Source organism: Panthera leo, chromosome F3, assembly GCF_018350215.1.
Source record: "Panthera leo isolate Ple1 chromosome F3, P.leo_Ple1_pat1.1, whole genome shotgun sequence".
Taxonomy (NCBI): Eukaryota; Metazoa; Chordata; class Mammalia; order Carnivora; family Felidae; genus Panthera; species Panthera leo.
The window spans coordinates 36,027,897-36,051,960 of NC_056696.1; the positions used below are offsets into that span (position 1 = coordinate 36,027,897).

Here is a 24,064-nt window from a genome sequence, read left to right on the forward strand (position 1 = left end):
GCTCCACACTGTCAGTGCAGAACTTGGTATGGGGCTCGAACCCATGAACTGTGAGATCATGACCTCAGTTGAAATCAAAAGCCAGGGGTGCCTGGGTGGCTCAGTCGGTTAAGCGTCCGACTTCGGCTCAGGTCATGATCTTGCGGTCTGTGGGTTCGAGCCCCGCATCGGGCTCTGTGCTGACAGCTCAGAGCCTGGAGCCTGTTTCAGATTCTCTGAATCCCTCTTTCTCTGACCCTCCCCTGTTCATGCTCTCTCTCTGTGTCAAAAATAAATAAATGTTAAAAAAAAAAAAGAGAGAGAGAGAAATCAAAAGCCAGGACCCTGAACCAACTGAGCCACACAGGCGCCCCTATTTTGAACTCTTTTCGAAGGTTGAAGCATATCAGGGCCTTGGGAGTTCTTAGTCCAGCTCCATAAAAATAGAAATTCTGCTTCCACTCCTTTTTTTTTTTTTTAATTTTTAAAAAATATGTATTTATTTTTGAGAGAGAGGGAGAGACAGATCGTGAGCGGGGGAGGGGCAGAGGGAGAGGGAGACACAGAATCCGAAGCAGGCTCCGGGCTCCGAGCTGTCAGCACAGAGCCCAACACGGAGCTGGAACTCAAACTGTGAGATCGTGACCTGAGCCGAAGTCGGACATGTTACCGATTGAGCCACCCAGGTGCCCCAGCTCCCACTCCTTCTACACAGAGTTTCCCACAGTCAGATGGGCAACCAGGAATCAAGCTTTAATTTGAACCCACAGTGTCTGACCCAGTTCCTGAAAGGGTGCGCACCTCGTTGAAGTGATTCGTCAGTTAACCAGATCAGGAAGAGCTCGGCGACTGTGTACGCCCCTTGACTTTGCATGGGGTAAGAAGAAAGTGGAAAGCAAAGCGCATTGTTTTGGCTGGATAAATCCCGGCCATCAGACTGGAAAACATCTGATGGTATTTTCAGTTTGTTCTGAAAACTGAGAAAGCACAAGGCTAACCAAAGAGAAAGCAGAGAGAGCAAGAAAGAGAGAGAAGAACTAAAAGTGGAAATGGAAAGTAGAACCCCAAATAAGCCACAGTAGAGTCCCTCTGATAGCCCTGTGGCCCCTGACCACGCCCAGCCCCGACAACCTGGGCTTCGGCCTGGGGCCCCTTGGAGAAGGGGATTTACAGTAATAGGTAAGGCACTGCAAATCAGCCCCAAAACTCCCATGGGTTCTGACTTGAAACCACAAACCCCGCGTGTGAGGCCTTCAGCTTCCATGACATACGTTGATGGTCGCAGAAGCTGCGGCGCGGCAGGACCACGCTGGCCATTTGGAAACTCTGAATAAGGAAGGCAGCAGCGAATCGGTGGGCTTCTCCCTCTCCACCAAGGTCCAGTGTCCTGCTGCTATATCCTCCCCTCCCCCACACACCTTTCTCTGAGACCAAACGTTGATCACCCTCCTCCCACTCAACGTCAGCCAGAGATTTTTACTGAACACTTAGGCAAGTGGCTCTCAAAGGAGGGGGAAGTCCAAGGACCTCTAGGGGGTCCTCCCCTTTCCAACTGTATATCTCTGTGGCGCTGGATTTTCTTCATACGCTTCAAGCTAAGGCAATGGATTGCAACAGATTGAATGGAGAAGAGGATGTAAGAATACGAGCTCTTCTATTAAGCCGGATATTTCGAAAAATTTGGAACAAATGTCAGACAGGGTCCCTCTTCTCACCAAAGGTGCTCTGACTTGGAAAATATAGTTATTTCTCATAAAAATATGTTATTTGTGTTCATGTGTAGTTTTTATTACGACTTGGAAAACTCATAAATAGGTATTTTTAATATCCCAGTTTTAGTTACCAACACAATAAATATTGATGGATAAAATCCACATAAGTAAAAGCTCTTTGGGATCTTCGGTAGTTTTTAGGAATATAAAAGGGTCCTGAATCCCAACAGCTTGGGGACAGCTGACTTAGGGAATCTGGGACCACAGCAGACACAACAGCCCAATTCCACACCCTTCCCCAAAGAGTTTATTACCTGAGGCTTCACGTAAATGACACAGTCACAGCAGAAGTGTCATGAATCCAGTATGGAGGAAGCATCTGGCTCTTCACACAAGTAATACAGTTGTGCATCTAAAGCACACATCAAAATATGTGGAGTGTGACAGAGGATTTAGAGTCAGGGGTACGTTTTGGAGATCAAGACCAGAATAAGCAAGATGAAGGGGCATACTCAATTCTATGCTCTCTTAAATAAGGTTTCTGGAGAGAGATGGTGTTTGAGGGGTTCCTTGGTGGGAGGGCATGCCAACCTATGCCTCCTAATACTATTGCAGTCACGTCTCAGATAAAATACAGTAAGAAACCCTCTTCTGTTTGCAAATATCCTAAGGCTTCAAGTATTTCCCTAGGACTAAACTATCACAGCAACCCTCGACCCCATCTCTAGGTCCCAAGCACAGAGCTCCATACCTGGAGAGCACATAATAGATTCATAGTTGGTTTGTAAGGGGAAACTTATTTCCATGACTTTCAACTTCTCGCCATTACAACTACACACACTGCTCGCATCTTAGTGCCCTCTAGTGTTGGTGCTGGCCATGAGAATTCAGAGTGATTTAATGCTCCTCTGAGTCAAGGAATTAGATGTTGATTTGAGAAGAATAATGCAAAGAGAATTGAGGTCAGATTCCACCTTTGCCATCGACTATTTCAAGTGCCTGGGAAAGTCACTTTCTTCTCGGGGCCTCAGTTTGCCCATCCATAAAATGAGAGGAATGGGTTATATAATGGTTAAGGTCCTTCTTCTGATACTCTGTGACACAGGACATTTTAAACACTCCAAGAATCATGGGGGATTTGGTTAACAACATCCTGCCTGGATGAGTGCTGAGTAGTAATGAGACTGATTTATCAAAATGGAAAAGCTAAATGGGAATAAGCATGTAGTTTGTGAGGGTAGCTATTTCCCCAAGGGAATTCATCCTCTACTTTCTGTGAGATGGGAGACAAAGGTAGCCAGTTATAACTACAAAAAGTTTAGGAAGCACATACTCAGTCACTCAACAAATATTTAGCAATAACCTTGGATGTGCCCAGCATTCTGCTAAGTACTAGGCAAACAATGGTGATCAAAAACAGACATGAGTCCTGCCCTGTGGAGGACAGTCTAATGGCAAGTATGGAGCCCAAGAAATGGCCACAAAGCCACATGTATAATTATAAACTGCCATAAGTACCATAAAGGAAAGGAGCAAGATGTTCTAAGAAGGTATACCCAGAAGATCCAGCTGAAAATAAGTTAAAACTCATCTGAGGAAGTAACATCTGAACTGATAACTGAAGGATGAAGGGAAGGGAATGAACAATCCATAAAGGGGAAACTACATGTGCAAAGGCCCTGCAGTAGGAGAGAAAGCATGGACTATTTGAAAACAAAAAAACAAAAAGAGGAAAGCCAATGAGGCTGGAGGGCAGGGGCAGTGGGGAGCGCTGAAAGTCGAGGCAGAAGGAGGGTCAGATGATAAAGGAGTCCTAGACAGCGTGAAGAATACAGGTCCTTGTTTTACTAAGAAAGAGAAAGTGGAAGCCATGGAAGGTGTAAGCAGAAGGAGAATCATGATCAGATTGCTATTTGCAAATAATCACTCTGCCTACAAGGTGGAGAACAGAGAATCCATTGGAGAATGGATATTGGAATTTGAATTAGGCATTTATTTTAGAGCCCAGGAGAGACAAGATGGCCGTTCGAATCAGACAGTTGTTGCTGCTGCTGCTGGAAATGGAGAAAAGTGAGCAGATTAGGAAGATGTTTGTGAGGAAAAGTTGAGAGCACCTGATAATAGATTGGTCAAAACTTGGCGAGGGAGAGAGAGGAACCAGCAAGTTATTTTTAGGTTTCTGGCTTGTGTGTGGGGTTAGAGGGTCATGTCACTCGCTGCGTTAGGGAACACTAGGTGAAGGGGAGGCCAGAGAAGGAAGGTGGCTTCAGTCTCATATACAGAATCAACTGTATAAATTGGGGGCCCAGTGCAAAGTGAAAATATGGGGCCACTTGTTCAATAATCGCTAGGCATCTCAAAGCAGTAACAGCTGACTGTTTGGGACCTGTGTCCAGACCATGGGACCCTGTGCAACTACAGAGTTGTTCTACACTAGGACTGCTAATAACTACCCTAGTACTCTATTAACGACACCAGTTATTCTAGGTAGTCATACAAACGGATCAGAAACAGCTGTGTCCTCTGGGGGGCAAAGTCTCCAACACCTGGTGTCCCGGCCCCTGTGCACCAAATTTCTCATGTGAGAAGTTACAGATCACAGTGTCTGTCCCCTAAGGAAAATCCAAATTGCTTGATTTGGCGCCCCAGTTGCACAAAGGGGAACTCCACGTTGGCTGTCCAGAGATCAGCCCTTCCGCTGTGGTTTGCAGCGTCTGTGGGCCAGGCTCCTAGGACGGGCACCCGATACAGTTTGCATAACCCTTGCTTGATTTGCCCCAGGGGCCAGCCCTACTCAGGCTCCTTTGAAACTTCTGATCCACCTGGTCCATATTCTGAAGCACCCCAGTCGCAAGGCCAAAGTCAGAGAAGCCCAGAGGAGGACAGTGCCACAGAGCCCTGTCCCCTGCAACCCCCGCCCAGCACAACTTGGGGTTGTGCTGTCAGCCTTTGTGCTGTTGACCAGGCCTGTTGCGGCATAGCAGCTGAGGAAGCTTCTGTCCGGGATGCTAAGGAAGGTTATTCAAGGGAATACTAGAAATCTCAAGCTGGGGAAAGCATTGTGCATACTAGATGTCCCAAATAAGAAGAAATGAAACTCCCATTATCAGCCTTAAAATAATAACTACTAATGGGTGAGTGGAAGCCAAGCCCCAAGGGGATTCTTCATCAGAATAGCCATTCCCCTGTCCCGGGTGGGCACCATCCCCCCGTTCTCTGCCTGTATCACCAACCTGCCTGCTCCCTCCCGAGTGGCTCTGGTTGCCAGGCAAGCTAGTTGAACCCTGAGTCCAGCAAGCCTACATTCTTAGCCTTCCATCTGTGGCTCCAATGGAGGCCCACAGGGCTGTTATAAAATTTCGGCAAGACGCAGAGCAACATTACCAGGAAGGCTTCCATTTTGCTGAGTGTTAGGGTAGCTGGAAGATGATTCCTTATGAGTTCTTGTGCTCTTAGATGGGACCTCAAAATCTATTTACATAGCACCCAACACATACACACACACACACACACACACACACACACACACACACACTAGCAGTGTTTGCCTGCCTGGACCCCTCTGCAGCTAAAGTGGTGAAACTCACCGAGGGGAGCTTTTTGGAAAGATTGTTAGCATCTTCTGGGCTGACATGCCTTTGGACCTTTGGGCTTTACCCACCTCCCTTCTCCCCAACATCTTGCAACAACAGAGAGGAGAGGAGGAAGGAGAGAAAAAGCAGGTTCTAGATGATGTGGGTGCTGAACCGGCCCCAGACTGCCTGCCTCTGACTTCATGTTAAATGAAACCAAAGAAATAATATCCTTTTCTTTTTTAAGCCACGATTAATCAGATTTTCTTTCATTTTCAGCTGAATACAGAAATTGGGGAATATTCTGGAGGAGGGGCGGAAAAGGGGAGGTATTTCCTCTCCCACAATATTCCTCTGATTCTCCCAGAGAGTCCTCACTGGGAAAAGTCATTTAAATTCAATTTAATAAGCATTTATCAGACCCCTGCCATGCATCTGGACTTAAGGGAAGATTGGACTCAGGCCATTCGCCCTCATGGAGCTCATGGTGATCAGTGGCCTTTGGGTCCTCATGAACTCCACAGAACCAAATGGTGCCCAGACTGACACTTCATCATCCATAGTTGCCCACTCTCTCCCTTCCTCCCCTACATGGGCTCTTCTCGTACTAAAACCCAAACTCAAACTCCTATAACATGCAGACTGTTGACCTTTATGTCTCAGATGTGACTGTGAGTTTGAGACTTGTCCCAGTGGATCCTAACAACTTCTCAAATGAATGGATACCTTCACGGCCTTGAGAAATAGAATGATGCCTACTTTTTTATGTTTATTTATTTAATCGTTCATTTATTTATTTTGAGAGAAAGAGACAAACAGAGCATGAGTGAGAGAGGAGCAGAGGATGAGGAGGACACAGAATCCGAAGCAGGCTCCGGGCTCCGAGCTGTCAGCACAGAGCCCGGCACGGGGCTTGAGCTCCCAAACTGCGAGATCACGACCTGAGCCAAAGTCTGACGCTCAACCAACTGAGCCGCCCAGGTGCCCCAAATGATGCCTATTTTTATTGTTCTTATTGTTTTGTCCACGTAAAAGCAAGGGCTCTTAACTTTTCCCAAAATATTCATCCCCGTTTTCTCCTATCAGCTTGACGTCGACCCTCTATGTTGATAGAAAATATATTGGCATCTCCATTTGTTAATTAAGGAACTGCATCCAAAAACTTGCTATGGTTATCCTCAATCATTTAGATTCTGAAGTTTTGAAATGAGAGAGGACAATGATTTCAAATGAGTAGGGGAAAGATCAACTATTCAGCAAATGGCTTGAGGTAATTGCCTATGCGTTCCAAAAGAAATAAAGAAGTCAGAGCCTAAACCTAACCCTACCTCATGGATTATGGATTAAAGAAATGGATCAAGAGTCAGTGTTGGACTCTTGATTTCGGCTCAGGCCATGATCTCACGGTTCGTGAGTTCGAGCCCCACTTCAGGCTCTGTGCTGACAGCGTGAAGCCTGCTTGGGATTCTCGGTCTCCCTCTCTCTCTGCCCCTCTCATGCTCGTGCTCTCTCTCTCTCTCTCTCTCTCAAAATAAGTAAATTAAATAAAAATAAAAGAAAGATAGAAATGGCTTTGCCTACCTTCCCCCTGCCATCCTGTGCATGTGTGTGTGTGTGCGTGTGTGTGTGTATCTCAAATTATAAGAAGAAATTGTAAAAGATGCTGGACTGCCTCTCCGAGTTGCTTTCCTATCCTTCTGAGAGCCCAGACCGGCCTCCTGCACGTTACTTCCTGCAGCCCTGGTATAGGCTCATCATGTACTCTGCTATGCCCAACACAACACAGAAAAGAGAAAGCCGTATGGCCAGGAGCCTTCTTCCCCGGACCAGACCCTGTGCAGGGAGAGGGGCTATGAGAGGGGCCTCATAGCCTTGCCTGGGGTTTGACTCCTCTGACCTGACTCCTCCACCATGCTGAATCTGCACCCAGAACACCCACTCAGAGAGGCAGTCAGCAATATGGGCTAAAGCAGGCACGGTCCAGAAAACCCGGAAGGGAAGAGTGGAGGAGAAGGGTAGGAGGGGGTGAAAACTCAGCTCCTGACTTCTTTGCTTCCTGGCAGCAAAATTCAGTACTCCAAAGCCCAGTATAAATCAGCAGGAGCCAAAATTCTTGCATGAGCTCCACCCTTTACTCCCTTCACTATTCTTAGGTTTTTGCACTGACACGCCCCAAAGTGTTGGGAGGAGAGGCCGCAGCCTCCTGACCTTGCACAAGGTACATCCACAGGTTGGGCATGGACCCCCTCGTTTCTTTCCCTTGGACTCACTCCAGACTGGCCTGGCCCCAGTATGTCTGCCCTATTTGCTCTGCCACAGTGACCTCCTCCACTGGAGCAGACTCAGGAGGTGTCCCGGGTGCCACCTGAGGTGTCGCGAGCGCAGATGCGGGAGGGCCAAGGCGTAACAGAAACACTGGAGACACCCTATATCTGAGTCCACTTGTGACTCCTCCCCCAAGCCCCTCATGTGTAGCCCAAAGGCTGCTGGCGGGCAGGAGGGCAAGTACTGCTTCTACCTTGGGACAGAAGGGATATAGACATAGGGAAGCCAAGTGACTTTCCCTGGTTTTAAAGAGAGACAGAACCAGGGAGAGCCCAGGCCTCCTGCCCACCCAGGTCAGTGGTCTTCCTCATTACTATCTTCACCGGGGAGGTGGGAAAAGCCCCTGTAGAAGGACAAGATCAAGGCATATCAAAAGGCTTTCCAGATATCCGAAGAAGCGATGTCACTACCCCTGTCCTTCCCTTATTAGAGGCAGAGCAACCTTCCTCACTACGTCTGGCCACCCTACCTGCTTACCCTCAAAACCCCACATGTGCAAGTCAAAGATAAGGCGGCTAAGACTTCTTTGGAAGGCAGGGGAAAGGAGAGTAGAGAAAGGAAAAGGGCCTGCTGTCCCAGTCTTCATGGAACCCTGACTTAATTTCCTTGTTGTTTCTACCTTCCCTCCCTCCTCACCCCCATCGATCTTTCAAGCGTAAGTCTCCAACCACGGAAGCTCACAACTAAAAGAAACCTTAAGGATTCTTGAATCCAACCTTTTCATTCCACAGTGTAGAGAAGAGTAAGAAGCGTGGACTTGGTGTCAGGCAGGGCTGGGTGCAAAGTCTGACTCTCTCACTTAGCCTCCGTGTAACCTTGTGCAGGTTACTTAACGTCTCTGTGCCTCCATTTGCTCACTACAAAATGGGGATTGATAAGGGTCACGGTGACGGGCAGGTGCCAAGCTATCAGTCAGGGTGGACTACTCTTGCTAACGTCCCCCAAGCACGAGGACCACCGAGGAGGTAGAGACACGGATCTGAGAGTTGAAATGAACTCAGGGCTGGAGAAGGAGCGTGGAGCACATCCCACGACCTTGCTAGTTCAGTGGGAAACTGGCCTCCGCGAGGGGCCTTCTTGGAACATAAAACAAAAGAAACAGAGGGAATTTTGAGGCTATTTAGATCACCCCAGTTCTCACCTGGGGAAACTGAGGCTCTTTCCAATTCAGCAAGGATAAGCCTTGGGTATTCGGCTCAGGCTGGGGAAGGGATCCAATTATTTCTCAATTCCAGTGCATTCTGGAATGGCCAATGTGTTCACGTCACTGTGACCTAGGAGCACGCGAATGGAACCCACAACCATGGGCCTCTCTGCACAGAACAGCTGTTCGCCCCAGGAAATCAACTTCTTTTTTTATTAAGAAAAGTTGGAAAGTTATTTTAAAACAGAGAGAGAGAGAGAGAGAGAGGTAGCTCGTCCTAAAAATAGCTGTAATGCAAAAGCTCATTATTCAACAATCCCTGTTGCTTACGATGCAAAAAAAAAAAAAATTAACAACTTTAAGTTCAGCGAATGCAAAGTTGGAGAGCTCGAGGGAAGGGAGGGGCTGTTTGCCAGGAAACCTGTGACTGTGGCTTTTTATGAATGGGGAGGCCTCGCTGAACCCACAATATAAAAGGGGGACACAGTAGGTGAAGGTCTGCACACCAGGGGCTCTCTCTTGTGACACCAAACCACAAGGCCAACTCTCAGAAGGCAGAGCTTCGCCATGCCCAGCCCAGCACTTCTGTGTTTCCTGGTCTTCCTGGCCGGGGTAGGAGCCAGCCGACACCAGAGCACCCTGTCTGAGGACAACTGCACCCACTTCTCAGTCAGCCTGCCGCACATGCTCCGAGAGCTCCGAGCTGCCTTCGGCAAGGTGAAGACTTTCTTTGTGAGTATGAATGCCCTCCTGTCCTTCCTTCCTTGCCGGGACCACCTCAGCCAGGCATTCTGCTGGAGCTCCAAGAACCCTCCTTCTCGTTCACCTCCATCCCCGGGATCCATTCCCCTCAGACTTCAATTCTTAAGGAGTCCCAGGTCGGGCCCTAGATGGAGTGAGTTAAGCTAAGCCCAGGTGATGCAACAAATGTGCGGGGTGGGGGGGAGAAAAGCCGCCTCCCAGGCAAATGCACTGGGACTCCTATGCTTAGAGACGTGGGAGAAATCACAAAGGGTCTGACTGAAGATGAAGATGTCCCCCAAACCTTGTGGCAGGGAAACATAAATGGCCTCAGCCGAGCGGGCTTCCAGAACCAGGAAAAGCCTGACGGCTTGGGCAAGAGCCGTACAGAGGGGAAACCTGCATGAGGGGATGCTTCCCATCTCCAGACGGCTTTCAAAGCTGCCGCTGGATGTCCGCAGCGAGGAGAAAAGAACAGCAAAGAGCACCGAAGGGGGTGTGGGTGGCCCCTTTGAACCTGATCCAGCTCTGCAGAAAGGAGATCAGGACCGAGTCAAGCTTCTGCCTTGGCTGCGAAACCTGGCCGAATTTTAAAAATAACTTGATCCTGATGTAACTAAGGGACCTGATTTAACTAAGGGTTCCAGCACTGTTGAACGTCCTTGTTTTGAAAATCTCCTTTCCTGCACTAATGAAAACTCAGAAACTCTATAAATAAGAGGGCATCAGAAAGACATTTATTTCAGTTATTTCCTCAAACCTCGGGCTCACTCTCCTTTTGTTCTTCTTGCAGCAAACCAAGGACGAGCTGCACAGCATATTGTTGACTAGGTCCTTGCTGGAGGACTTTAAGGTGAGGGCCCGGGGGGTGTGTGGGAGGCGAGCTTGCAGCGTGACTCAGAGAAGGGAGGCCGGGAGCTGGGTCTGCTTCCTTTGCTTTGAAAAGGAGAAGTGGAAAGATCTTAACTCAGCACACAGCCAAAGGGCTGGCCCTGGGGGAGGTGGCTGGTTAAGAAAGGTCCCTGGGGACAGAGCTGTCCCCTCGAGCCGGGGCGGCCGTGCTTCCTCCCAGTCACCGACCGCATGCCCCCCCCCCCCCTTAGGGTTACCTGGGTTGCCAAGCGTTGTCCGAGATGATCCAGTTTTACTTGGAGGAGGTGATGCCCCAGGCTGAGAACGAGGACCCAGACATCAAACAGCACGTGAACTCCCTGGGAGAAAAGCTGAAGACCCTCCGGCTGAGACTGCGGCGCTGTGTGAGTGCGGATCAGTTCTTCCCCTCGGGGCTCGGCGGCCTCTTCCCACTCACACCCGGAGAAGCAGAGACAGCCTGGCGGGAGGACTCTCCGAAGGCACTAGAGTTCTGTCTCTTGCTCATTTCTTTCTGAGCGGGGAGTGGGGGAGGCTGCTAGGCATTTACATGTTTGCAAACAGCTTTCCTGTTATTTGTGAGTCATTTGTGGGTTATTAACTATTCCCCTCTCTCTTTACGAAAGGGGCCCAGAGCTTCAGTCTGGGCTCCCTTTTCCCTTTGGGTCTAGACCCCGAGCCCAGCAAAATGGGCCAGGAAGCAAGAGTCCCTCGGAGAAGAAACTCCCCTTGCTTCTTACTCTCCACCTTTGGAAAGCAGAGCCCTTAAGCGGGGCCCAATTGACAGGAGTTTCCCTGGCATTTTAGAAGGCCCAGGGGACTACTCGCCACCAGGCGAGTGTGTCTATGGACAATTCCCTAGGATAAAAATTTCTCCAACTGAAGTGATACCCTCACCTCTGGTTTCCTCTGTTCTCTCGCTGATAATTGGGGAACCGGTTGGTCTCTATTTGTAGGACGGGACCATGCGAAGGTTTTGGTCAGCATGACTAAGTCTCTGCATCTCTCTTCCTTGGAGGACTTAGAAACGGTCCTTGGTGGCTGGAACTGAAGAAGAGGGACAGGACAGGGAAGCAGGAAAGGACAGAATGGCTGGCTCAGCACTTGTCAGCACTGTGGTGTTCGAAGAGGAAGCTCCAGGCTCCATCCCCTGGGTTTTCATGCAAGCTTGGCAAACATCTCAGAGAGGCTCCTGGAGAAGCACTTTTCATCTCCCTGGGCTGTTTCCTCTCTGTCTAGTGGGCCAGGGTGACAGAGGGCTCAGTTCTCCCCAGGCGCTGTGGGGGTTAGGTATCCAAGATGAGTCTAACTCCTTCTTCGTGCTCCCAGCTTGTCCCCCAAGTGCTGTGGACACGGGAGCTGGGAGCCCACGGCATGAACGCTTTCTCTTTTCCTCCACAGCATCGATTTCTGCCCTGTGAAAACAAGAGCAAGGTGGTGGAGCAGGTGAAGAGTACCTTTAGTAAGGTAAGTGGATGGCGGCAGAAAGGGTTTGGGGAACGTGACCTCCACCCACTCCCCAAGTCGTCAGGTGCTGAGCAGGCCCCGTCCTTCTCTCAAAGGGGGTGTGGGAACCCCACAGATGGTGTGACCTCCCCAGCCAGTGAGGAGTTGCCGCCTTGGTTATATTTGTTTTCTGTGAAGTGTCTTTGGGGGTTTCTAAATGACTGCTCCCCGCCTTTGCAGGCGGGTTGAGGGTTGAGACAGCCAGCCAGCCTGCGAGCGCAGTGAGCTAGATGCTGGGGAGAGTGACAAAGGAAACAGAAAGTAGCTTGTTGGGAATCTAGATGCAAGCCACACGTGCAGGAAGCCAACACGTGAATGCGCACACACAAACACACCCAGGGGTTCGGCCTGGACTCCCCAAAACTCAGAGCAGGAAGTAGCATTCTCATCGACCCGGAGTTGGTCCATACTCACTTTCCAGGTGCCGTTCACACCTGCCAAAGTGCCTGAGAATGTCAGCTCTCAGATCGAATGGGGTTTCACGCTTCCAACTGTCGGTGAACTCTTCAACCCCACTGCCCAGAAGCCATGTGGTCTTGTCCTCTTTGTGGGCTGGGGACAGACACTGGGCAGGGTTCTGGCATCAGGGGACATAGACCCCCTGATAATAGGCCAGAGGAGCAGGGCAGGGCCTGCTCCGTCCAATGGTGGGAGAGCATCAACCTAAAAGGGCTCCCTTCTCTCTTCTTACTCTCTTGCTGTCAAAGTTGTTCCCCTAACGTCTTTTCTCCAAATTCTCAATAAGCGTCATGTGAGCACATGACCTTTAAAATTGTTGAAAAGGCATCATTTTGTAGACTGTGCCTTATGAAGTGAATGTTCCTCTTGTTACTTGCTAGTCATGCTTTAGGTAAACACGTAGCCTTTCCCAAGGCACCGGGAATAGCCTTGGGCTTCTAGGCTCCATCCTTCACCTCCCAACGCACGGGAGCAAGGGTAACTCCTGGGTCCCTGAGTCATGCCCATCCAAACCAGGGACTCGTTTGCTCACTCAGATGGGGCTTTCACTAAACATTTTCTATCTCCCTACACAGCTCCAAGAGAAAGGTGTCTACAAAGCCATGGGTGAGTTTGACATCTTCATCAACTACATAGAAGCTTACATGACAATGAAGATGAAAATCTGAAACATGGTGGGGAACGAAACATCCAGGATGCAACTCTTCTGGACTCTAGGACATAAATTGGAGATCTACAAAATCCTACTCAGGGATATGGGAGAACCAAACAGCTCCTTGGAGAACCCGGTCATACCTCTCTCTTAGAATATTTATTACTTCCGATACCTCAACTCCCATTTGTATTTATTTACTGAGCTTCTCTGTGAACTATTTAGAAAGAAGCCCAATATTATAATTTTTTTCAATATTTATTTTTTTTCACCTGTGTGTAAGCTGTTTTTGTAGGGTGATACCCTATGATATTTGAGTATTTTAAGAGAAATTGTAACTTATATAAGGAAAAAAATGTTTCTTGGGGAGCCTACTGATGCTTCCATTCCAAGCCTGACCATACTTCATAGCTGTTGAGCTATTGTTCCTGACCTCCCTATAATTTCTCTGGGCCTGGGGCTCCTAGAGTATTGTAAAGACTCTTACCCTCTTAGGAGGAGAAACTAGGGAGCCCCTTTGATAATTAATATTCCAGTGGCTCAGAGGGATTCCCTTGACCTCATTCCCCAACCTCTTCATTCTTGAAAGCTGTGTCCTGCTTGTTATTTATAACAACCTAAAGTTGGTTCTAATAGAACTCAGTTTTAACTAGAAGCAATTCAATTCCTCTGGGAATGTTACATTGTTTGTCTGTCTTCATAGCAGATTTTAATTCTTAATAAATAAATGAGTCTTATTAAAAGTATGTTGTGGCATCATTTGACTTCTGTTTGACTAAAATTATTCCCTCAATGTTTCCAAGATAGAAGAGCGTAGGGAAATGAATTCTGCATTTCAGGTAAAGAAAACCAACTACACTCTCCCAGAGAGGAGGCAAGTTCCAAATCTGATCAGAGGGGGAAAAGAAGTTTCACTTCAAAAGGCAATAGCAAAGACCACCACAGTTTTCCTACAAACTCAGTCCTTTAAGAAATTATCCTTAAATTCTTAAAGATCATGTTGATTTTCAAGGCTAAGGATAAAGTTGTGTAGATACCAAAATTAGAAAGACTGGCAGAGGACTTTTTTCTGTTTTGTCTTTGTTTTCTGGGGTCTTGTTTTGTTTTGGTTTGGGTTTTTGTTCTGTTTTGTTTTGGCTTCTTCAAGCCCCAAAGGTCTGGGTGAATACTAATTGACCAGGGCTGTTGAGAAAATTAAGATAAAGAGCTAACATGGCTCCTAGGGCTACGAGATGGTCCCTATACACATGTTTGATTGTTATTGGTATTCACAACTAAAAACCCCTACCAAATCCTCCTTGAGCTGAGATCAGAGGCCCACCCAACCCAGTAGAATATAAGCAGATTAGCCCACTTGATAGAATGCCCAAGGATTCAAGCGGCTGCAGTCCCTTCTCTTCCCTCCTTAAGCTACCAGACAAATGTGAGGTTGGCTTTTGACTGCGGTCTATTGGGAGGGGTGTGGTGGCTGGGGAAGCCCTACTCAAGGCCCCGTGACTTGGAGGAGAGGGAGGGAAACAATGGTCTGAGTAAACACTGATCACCCTCATACTCTGCCCAGGCAGCCCTGGTCCGGGGGAGGATAGGGGCCAACTGGCTGTGGTCAGTTTTTCAGTAAGACCTGACTCACTTTAGTTAAAGTAACCATAGGAAGGAAGTGGGAAGCATCAAAGCTGAAATTCTGAGATGAAAGGTTAAGAATGGAGGCCAGCTGAAGCCCAGGAGAGAGGAGTGAGGCTCTCTACAGCAGGGCTCTCGGTACTAAAATGGAGAAACTGAAGTTTAGGCTGTTAGGGCCCTCTGCTAGGCAATGCATACTAACTTAAGGTTGAGGTTCACACCTCATGTGAGGGAAGTGGGCATCTGAAACCAAGAGACAGAAACTCACCTAAAGAAGCCACATGGCTGATAAGATGTTGACAACAGCCACAATTAATTGAGCGCTTTTTTTTTTTGAGCTAGTTGTTGCTAGGTATGTATGTATCAGGCATGCTATGGGGTATTATTATTGCTATCTTCTGTAAGAGGAAACAGATGTTCAGAAATGTTGGTGTGCCTTGGCCGCGTGGATTATACGGAGAACGGAGAACTGAGAATAGCGTCAAATGCTTTTCCCTTCGTGTTAATTATCTATCGATGCCTCCAAAATTTAGCAGCTTAGAGCAGCGCACATTTTTTGTCTTTTCCTGTAGGTCGGGAATCTGAGAATGACAACTAGGGGTTTTGGTTCACGGTCTCTAATGCGGTTGCAGTCAAAATAACATCCAAGGCTGCAGTCATCTGAAGCTTGGCTGGGGTTGGACAAAACACATCCAAGATGACGCACTTACATGGCACGAGGACTTAGTTCCTCACTGGCGACTGGCAGGTGGCCTTGGTTCCTTGCTACGTGGTCCTTTCTGTGGGGCTTCTTTGGTGTTTCCACAACATAACACAACACAACAGCTGTCTTCCCCAGAGCCAGTGATCTGAGAGAGAGCAAGGAGGAAGTCATGGTGTCTTTTCGACCTAATCTCAGAAATCTCACACCACACTTCTGGCACATTCTGTTCCTTAGAAGTGAGTTGGCAAGTATAGCCCATATTGAAGGGGAGATAAATTAGATTCCACATTTTGAAGGGAGGTGTCTCAAAGAATTTGTGGACGTCTTTTTAAACTACCACATCTTTCTAAGAATTTAGAAAACATAGCTCTGTGCTCGAATGGCACATCGGGCTCCTGGGTTGGGAGTGGGGGTAAGGGGAAGGGTCGGGTAAGCACCTCACCATGGAGAGGGCATCATCATGGACATGGCCCTCCTCCTCTTTGAGCCTCAGTTTCTCACCTGGAAAACTAGCAGAAACTTTCTTCCCAAGTGTTATCTACCGAATGTTTGTGTTCCCCCCAAAATTCATATATTGAAGCCCCAACCCCCAGTGTGATGATATTTGGAGATGAAGCTTATGGGAGATAATTTTGTTGAAGGAAGGTGGAGCCATCCTCCTACAAGTGTCCTTATAAAAAGAGACACCAAAGACCTTGCTCTCTCCATCTCCCTCTATCTCTCTCCATCTCTCTTTCTTCACATGTGCCCAATAAAAATATCCTATGGCGCACACATAGAAAGATGGCAGTGGCTACAAGCCAGGAGAAGAGGTCTCAGAATGAAACCTACCGTGTTGGCACCTTGATCTCGGACTTCCAGCCTCCAGAACCGTGAGAAATAATTTTGTTCGTTTGTTTAAGTTGTGCAGTTTATGGTATTGTGTTATGGTAGCCTGAGCTGGCTAATGGACCAGACTTGATATAAGGGTCCAATAGAATGTCAGGTATGAAGGTACATATGTCTAATAGATTGGAAATCTAGAGATGAGGAGATGCGGTTTAGATGATGGGGATTTTTTTTTTTTTTTTTTTTTTTGGCAACAAACCTTTATTCTCTAAAAAGAGCAACCACCTCTTCTCCCATGGCCCTCTTCACCTCCCACAAGAGTTTGGATAGAAATGAAGAATGAGAATCTCAGTCTATAGCCCAAGCTGCTAAGGTGAGGAGGGTGGGACCAGGGAGAGAAGCTCCCAAAATTTGTGATAACAATGTGGTTACCCTACCCAGCCACTGAAAGAAATCCGACAGATCGAAAGGTTCTGGAAGGAAGGGGTTGATATCAGAGATGTGAAGAAAGAGGAAAGAGAATTGGCTCAATGGCAGAAGCTACTCACTCTATGGCTTGTTGACCCTCAAAACGCTTATAAGAGTGGATCTAATTGTGGGACACGGGGACCAGCTTTAAGCCTGAGGGAGAAGCAGGCATAACACTCCAAGAGAATGAGAGCTGTATCCTAAGAGCAAACACTCAGAATTAAAAATGAAATGAAGATCTTTAAACTTTCACAAGCTGCAGAACTGGCTACAGAATGAACCAGTCAACTCTACCTTGGAGTGGGTAGTGGGTCCCAGGGGACACAGGTATTCTATTATTTAACCATCCTTTTACTCATCAACTCAACTTGGTGACTTCGGAAATTTTACTTCCCCTCTCTGGGCTTCCGTTTCCTCAATGATGAAACAAGGAAGTAAGTCTGAATCAATGATTTTCAGCTGGGACCACTAGAGTCACGCACGTTCCTGAAAGTATTCATGGTGGAGAGACTGTTGGAACAACTTCCCAAATTTGAAAAAGTCTAATGAAATTGTACGTTTGCTATCCCCACCTCCTGTAAGTCTGCACAGTTTCATTAAAAAACACTTGTATGTGCTCGGCTGAAGCAAGAGCCCCTCGGTATGGAAAGGCAGGTCACCTCATGCTGGCCAGAAGCTCTATTTTTCTAGTCGTCTATTATACCTTTGATTAATAAAAACAGAAAATAGAATTATTTTTGTAAATTTTTTTTAACCAGCCAAACTATTTTAAAATAGAGAGTCTCTGGAGGAAATTAATAACGGCAGTCCTTTGTGGTTAAAAGCTTCAAAACCACTAAATTAGATGAACTCCGAGTGCCCTCTGAGCCCATAGTTCCTAATTCCAGTATCTGATTCCTCCAATCAGCCAGGGATATTCCCACTTGAGCCCTTTTCTGGGACACGTTCCTGTCCAGAGAGTCTGCACTGTAATTTTCCAGACAGATTACCAGTCATCTGTGTACTATCAACAGCTCCCATCTTCCAGCAGGGTTGAGCAGCCACAGAGCTCTGAGTTTCCAGAAGCCTCCTTGACATTCTCTCTGGAGAGGATGGAGGAGATAAAGACCTAAGGAAAAATAACACAGCTTGTTTCTTACTCCGCAGCACAGGCGTGATTTGCTCAGCCTCTGGAATCTGCCAAACCTCCGAGCTGAGTGACCTTGACACCTCGCCTTCTTCGGTATCCTCCTCTATGACACGGAGAGAATAATCCTTCCTTCCAGGTGTTGTTGTCATAAGAAATAGAGGTATGAATACATGTAAAGCACAGAGCAAATACTTAGTAAAACCAGCTTTTCCCTTAGGCATCTGGAAAAATGCTCACCTGAGACCAGATGGTGAGATCACTGCCATCACCATGAGAAACAGCCAGACACACCCTGTGTGCCCATCACCGAACCTGGACTTTCCTTAAAATATTTTCTGCCTCCCTACCCACCACTTCTGGATAGGAAGAGAAAACGGACCATCCTGGCACTTGGGAAGGACAGAAAGGAAATGACATTTTCTTGAGTGCCTGAAGAACTACTTGGCTTGATGAAGTGAATATATACATCAGTTATAGCTACTAGAGTTACACTGGTTCAGTGAGCAGAGGCTTACTAGAGGTGCCTAACTGCCATCCAAAGCCATAATAGTTACACATACCATTAAATAAATATTAGGTTAATTACGTCGAAAGTTTTTATTGATCACAGCCCTGGCCTTTGTTCATATGCATTCGTTATCCATCACGGTTACTAATCTGTTAGCACCCTAAAAAATGAGACAGTCTGCCACACTGCATCTTCCCTTACCATTATTCAAAGAAAAAAATACATTTTTCCCCCAAAGTCAAGAAGTCATTGTATAACAGAGCCCATAGTCCATCAAATATGCAACCCAGAATCTCACGCCTATGTGAAAAAGTCTTTCTGGAGTATTTAGAAGAAGCGGATGTCATGCCCCCAGCTGAACCCTATCATACCTCTACCAGAACTGAATTAGTAACCGTGGCTAGTATGCAGCGTAAGTAACTAATCAGGTCTTCTCGCAGAATATTCTCTACATTCGTATCTAACAAGGATGAGATCAAATCAAAACAGGGGCAGACTGGCTTCTCCCTGGCCTTTGTCCCGAGTCAGAGTTTTTATGAGATGCACATTTATTTACTCAGAACCTATCATACTCTAGGTACTATGTTGGGTGTTGGGGAGAAAATAGTGATCAAAACAGACGTCCTGCCTACCTTCATGGATTTAGCAGCTAAATCCATATGGTCGAAAAAAGACATCACAAGTTAACTACACAATGTTAGCATAATTGTGAAAACTAGTAGATGAGAAGTGGGAGGTGTCACTAAAGCAACTAACCCAGACTCGGGGGAGGGAGGGTTTCCATGAGAAGGTGACATCCAGCTGGACATGAAGGATGAGTGGGGCTGGTCAAATAAAGGGGGAGGTGCTGAGAACCTTCGAAAGAGCCACATATTTAAAGACCTCTTTGAACAGCAAAGAATGAGGGAAGGAATGTCTCTGAAGCAAGGGTAGATTTGTACTGATACTCAATATAGCTGGGCCCTGGGCCCTCTTCAGAACCCTCTGGCTTCTCCATCTCCTCTCATATCCTGAGTCTCTGAAGTAGGAAGGGACCTAAACTGTTTAAGGAACTAAAAGATGACACACAACAAGTGAGGCATATTATACATGAGGGAGAGAGATTTAACATGAACTGGAAGAAAAGGACAGACTTTAAGCAAAGAGAAGCCATTAAAGGCTATTAAGTAGAGAGGAGAATATATATCTTCTGAATGAGACCCTATAGGGTCTGTTGGCTTCCAATTCAGACAAGAGGAAATTCTAGTATGGACTATGGGGGTCATAAATAGGAATTTAGTGAAGTACGAGGGTTCAAGTATTCGGCAACTACTTAGGTGAGAGTGGTGATGGCAAGTGATGGCCAAGAACCCCTGAGATCTGGTCTGGACAACGGGTAGGGGAGAAGAAAGTTGGGAGGAAAAGAGTACATTCTACCTTGGCCCCATTGAGTTGGAGGTGCCTCTGAGACTTCGAATTCTTCCACAGTGGTCAGCTGGACATAGAGATGTAGTCTGAAGATAAATCTATGAGTGTCATTGCAATAGAGATGGCAAGTGAAATTGTAGGAGTGGAGAAAATCACCAAGGGAAAGAGTGTGAGAAAAGAGCCCAGAACCAAGACCTGGAGAACCCAGATATTTATAAGTCAGAGCAAGAAAAGCTGACAAAGAAACTTATAAAAAATGGCCTGGGTGATAAAAAGAAATCCCAGGAGAAAGTGGCACTCCTGAGCGCAAAGAAAGAAAGCATTTTAAGGGAGAGAGAATGGTCAACTGAATCAAATGCTAGCGGGAGGTCAATTAGGATCAAGACAAAAGAGCTTCTATGGGATAGAGCAAGTGGGGGCACTGGTCACTTTATCAAGAACAGTGCAGAAGAGTGGCAGGGGATGGGAGATAGATGGGATCACGCATTAAATGGGAGGTGAAAAAGTGGATCACAGGACACTGGGCCAACACAGGAGAAAAAGTTGAAGATAGATGAATGAGATATAACTGATGAAGACAGTTTCCTCAGAAGGCAGGAGGGGGTAGGGTGCAGGTAGAGGAGTGGATGAAGAGATTAAGAGGAACACCTTCATTGAATAATAACAGGAAGGAAGTAGGGACAGTGGGTACAAAAGCAGGTTGGGTTGAAGATTGGTTGGCAGGAAGTTGAAGTTGTTTCCAACAGATGGCTTTTATTTTCTCTGAGAAGAGTGAATAAGAAGAGAATGAAAGAAGTTTTGAGGAGAGAAAGAAAGGTTTGAAATGATGCTTGCAGATATGTGGAAAGCAAATGATTCTAAAGAAATGTGGAAGACAGCCAGGCAGTGTTGAGCCCAGTTGAGGTAGGTAATCATGAATTGCAGTCTGCCAGATTGCATACTTTTTCTCAGGATTCTCTTGGCAGCCTGGAGTGAACGCATGATATGCAAAATTGTTTTGACCCATGAATAGAACAAAAGGACAAGGGGGAGAGGAAGTTGAGAGTATAAGTAAGAGCCTGACTGGAAAGATGGACCCAGGACTCAAAGTTGAATAATGCGCATACAAGAGAGAACTGATGAAAAGAGATACTGTAGATGAGCCAATGGACTGGAGGCTCTGATGCAGTCACGGAACAGTTGGGAAGGTAAAAGTGGAATCCGCAAGGAGAGGAGGTGGTGGCCAGACAGGGAAGAGACTGAATCAAGACATTTTGGAGATGGGCAGTTTTGAGGGATAATGAATTCCAGGCTATAGCCATTGGAATAGATGGTTGAGTAAAGGCAGGGGGAAAGGTCATCAGCAATGTGGAGATGATGGAACTGAAAAGCCACATTTTGGAGAAGTCACCCACAAGGACACTGAAATCCACCAGTCTTGTGGCAGTAGAAAGAAGGCCAGTGGAAGGCAATGTAAAAGAAGAGTAGGAGGTAGGTGCTCAAATCACTTGGGAATGAAACGGAGAGGTAGATGTTGGAGCCTCCTGGAGCTTCTGGTGGATTCTAATTTTCAAATATGTAGAGTTCTCAGAGTTTCATACACTTGACAGATTAAATTTCCTAAATCTTAGAGCAGTGCAGATCTAGATTTCTTAGAAGATGCCCTAATATATAGATTTCCTGGTATTTCATAATAAATAAAAGAACCTATATATTTGTAAATAGATCTTAGCAGATTGAAGTCATTTTTACGTCAGAAAAACAACAAATGTCTAAGCATTAACCACACACAATCCGAGTCATTCAAATCAAGAACCTTATAATTTTTGCCAAGATGAGTCATCACCCAATGACATACCCAACTGGTCACCTCCAGCAAATCTCCAAACAGGTCTTTCCTATGATACGCAGGGTCTTTATCCCCTGAGTCTTTTCTATTTCACAGACAGTTGTCCCCTCTTATCCACGGTTGTGCTTCCTGTGGTTTTGGTTACACGTGGTCAACCGTGGTACAGGAGCAGATGATCCTCCTTCTGACAGATTGCCAGAAGGTCAACAGCAACCGAGAGCTACATCACAATGCCCGTGTCATCCACCTCACTTCCTCTCTTCACATGGGCATTGTGTCATCTCACATCATCACAAGAAGAACAGTACAGTGAGATATTTTGAGAGAGACTACATTCACATAACTTCTATCGCGTCATATTGTCATAATTGTTCTGTTATCAGTTATTGTTGTTAATCCTTTACTATTTCTGATTTCTAAATTAAACTTTTTCATAGGTATTATGTATAGGAAGAAAACATAGTCTATATAGGGCTCCATACGGCCTGCAGTTTCTGGCACCCACTGGGGGTGTGGGAATGTACCCCCTGTGGAGAAGGAGGGACTACTGCCTTACTATTGTGCTCAATCTCTTTCCTACATAGCAGGTAAATAGAAAATCAACAACAAGAAAGTGTTACCACAAGTATGAAATCTGTTGGTGACAGTAGAAGTCCCCAAGAAAACAGCAGTGCAAAAACTTAGCCTTTTCCTCTGATATTTGGCTCAATAATTATAATGGGTAATTCGCCCACCCCCATCTCAGCTGAGGCATCCAAGCATCAAGTATCTTGAGTTGCTGTTGAGGGAGGAGGATGGAGGCAGAAAATCATCTAAATCAGCACCACTCAGTGTGGCTGGAAGACCACTGCTGGTCCATGAAGTGTTTGCTACCAGTCTGTGGCAAGAACAGCACAGAAATGAAGTTTAAAAAACTTTACAGCAGGGCGACTGGATGGCTCAGTCGGTTAAATGTCCAACTTCGGCTCAGGTCATGATCTCCCCTTTTGTGGTTTGAGCCCCGCGTTGGGCTCTGTGCTGACAGCTCAGAGCCTGGAGCCTGCTTCAGATCCTGTGTCTCCTTCTCTCTCTCTCTCTTTCTGCCCCTCTCCTGCTTGCGCTCTGTCTCTCACTCAAAACTAAATAAATAAACATTAAGAAAATTGAAAAAAAAACTTTATAGTAATCTGATAGAATATTTTTTTGTCAGATCGAATCCTTGAAAACAGGGGCTCGCATTCTGTATATCTTTACATTATTTTTCATTTCATTACTTCCCTAGTAATTCTTTTGATTGTATTTTACTAAAATGTTGATCCATAATGAATTGAACTTCTTTAAAAATCGGATTCTTTACCAAGGACGGTTTGAGAAACTCAGGTTTAAATCACACTCCCCAGCTTATTCCCAGACTCAGGGAACCTCAGATTGGGAGAAAGAGGTGGTGGGATACCATTGGTGGAAATACATAGACTTAGACTAACCTGGTTCCAAGTCCCCACTCTACCACTTACAGTTGACCCTAAAGAATTTAAAATCCTCCTCAGGAGGTACATATTGCCGCCATGCTTGGCTGCCATTGTCTTCCTGTCTCTGATTTCGTTCAGGTATTGCATGTATGTACTTCAGGGGAGCAGGGCTCCTCCCAAGGTTATTGTTTCCCCCATCCAGTGACTGACTTAGGAATGGGTTTGTGATGTAACCTGGTCAATGGGACATGAGGAGAGCTTGGATGACGGGCTACTGGGAAATATTCTTCTTCTTAAAAGCAAGGAAACTAGGCTTTCTTTCTGCCTCTGGACGTTTTCCACGTTTCAAGCCGGGAATTGCTGAAGCCTTCTCTGAGACCATGGGGGGACTCAGCCTGAGGAGATAAATCAACAAATGGAAAATGGCAAGCAGAATAACAGAAAGAAGTAAGTCCTTGGTAACTTTGTCAAACACATGAGTTAACCAATCCTAGATGAGAACTATTTCAGAATTTTCTATATGTAAGATAATAATTTTCCTACTAAGTCACTGTTGATTGGGCTTCAGGTTACTCGCAGCCAAAAATATGTACAAAAGATATGCGTGAGCCCTTGGGCCATAAACAGTCAAACAACTCCAATCCTGGGGCTTCCCCTACTCCCTTCCTCCTTCCGGGTAGCTAGATGAGTCACCTCTGACTCGTCCACTGAACCCCAAATATTTGAGGGACTTCAGGATGGTCAAGGAGTTCATCTCCCTTCACCACAGCACATGACTCCCTAGTTTCAGCCAGTTCTCAGGCCACCCCCATGCCATCTTCTTCCATGTTTTCACCCAAGGAAACCAGACCTTTGTAGAGCTGTGTGCACACTGGTGCTGTAAGTGAAATGTGTGAGGAACGCTCGCTTATGCCTCTGGCCCACATCTGCTTTCTCCCAGGGCCCTACCTTCTCACTCCCTTCTCCTGAGGTAGACTCTCCTTTGCATCTTCCACTTCCCTTTACAAAGGCCTCCTCTCCTACAAATCCTTCCACCACAGCGGGAGACCAGACAGTTATTTCCATTCATTGAGCAAACGACTGAGCCACACATTTAGACAGTTGATGTTATTCTAGAAGGTTCTATCTTCTCATGAACTTCACATTGTCCCTCACACCTGACTAC

At 46.5% G+C, this 24,064-nt stretch overlaps 1 protein-coding gene and 1 long non-coding RNA gene across 12 annotated transcripts; one reads left to right on the plus strand and one right to left on the minus strand.

Annotated features, from left to right (window-relative positions):
* Positions 1-9,145: 9,145 nt before the first annotated feature.
* Positions 9,146-13,201, plus strand: IL10 (interleukin 10). Its single transcript, XM_042925767.1, has 5 exons — positions 9,146-9,464; positions 10,267-10,326; positions 10,577-10,729; positions 11,745-11,810; positions 12,884-13,201. The coding sequence occupies exons 1-5, from the start codon at positions 9,300-9,302 to the stop codon at positions 12,974-12,976; spliced, it is 537 nt and encodes a 178-aa protein (XP_042781701.1). The 5' UTR covers positions 9,146-9,299; the 3' UTR covers positions 12,977-13,201.
* LOC122212084 lies at positions 10,189-23,040 on the minus strand. Of its 11 annotated transcripts, none has more exons than XR_006198983.1 (8): positions 21,461-22,071; positions 17,569-17,687; positions 17,152-17,282; positions 16,948-17,065; positions 15,291-15,428; positions 11,241-11,758; positions 10,583-10,857; positions 10,189-10,409 (listed from the first exon to the last, which is right to left on the minus strand). It is a non-coding gene; the product is annotated as an uncharacterized LOC122212084 (long non-coding RNA). The 11 variants fall into 11 exon arrangements; XR_006198981.1 differs by having other exon boundaries at positions 16,943-17,065; XR_006198984.1 differs by lacking the exons at positions 16,948-17,065; positions 17,152-17,282; positions 17,569-17,687 and adding exons at positions 17,719-17,837; positions 17,946-18,097 and having other exon boundaries at positions 21,461-22,063.
* Between the last annotated feature and the right edge of the window lie 1,024 nt (positions 23,041-24,064).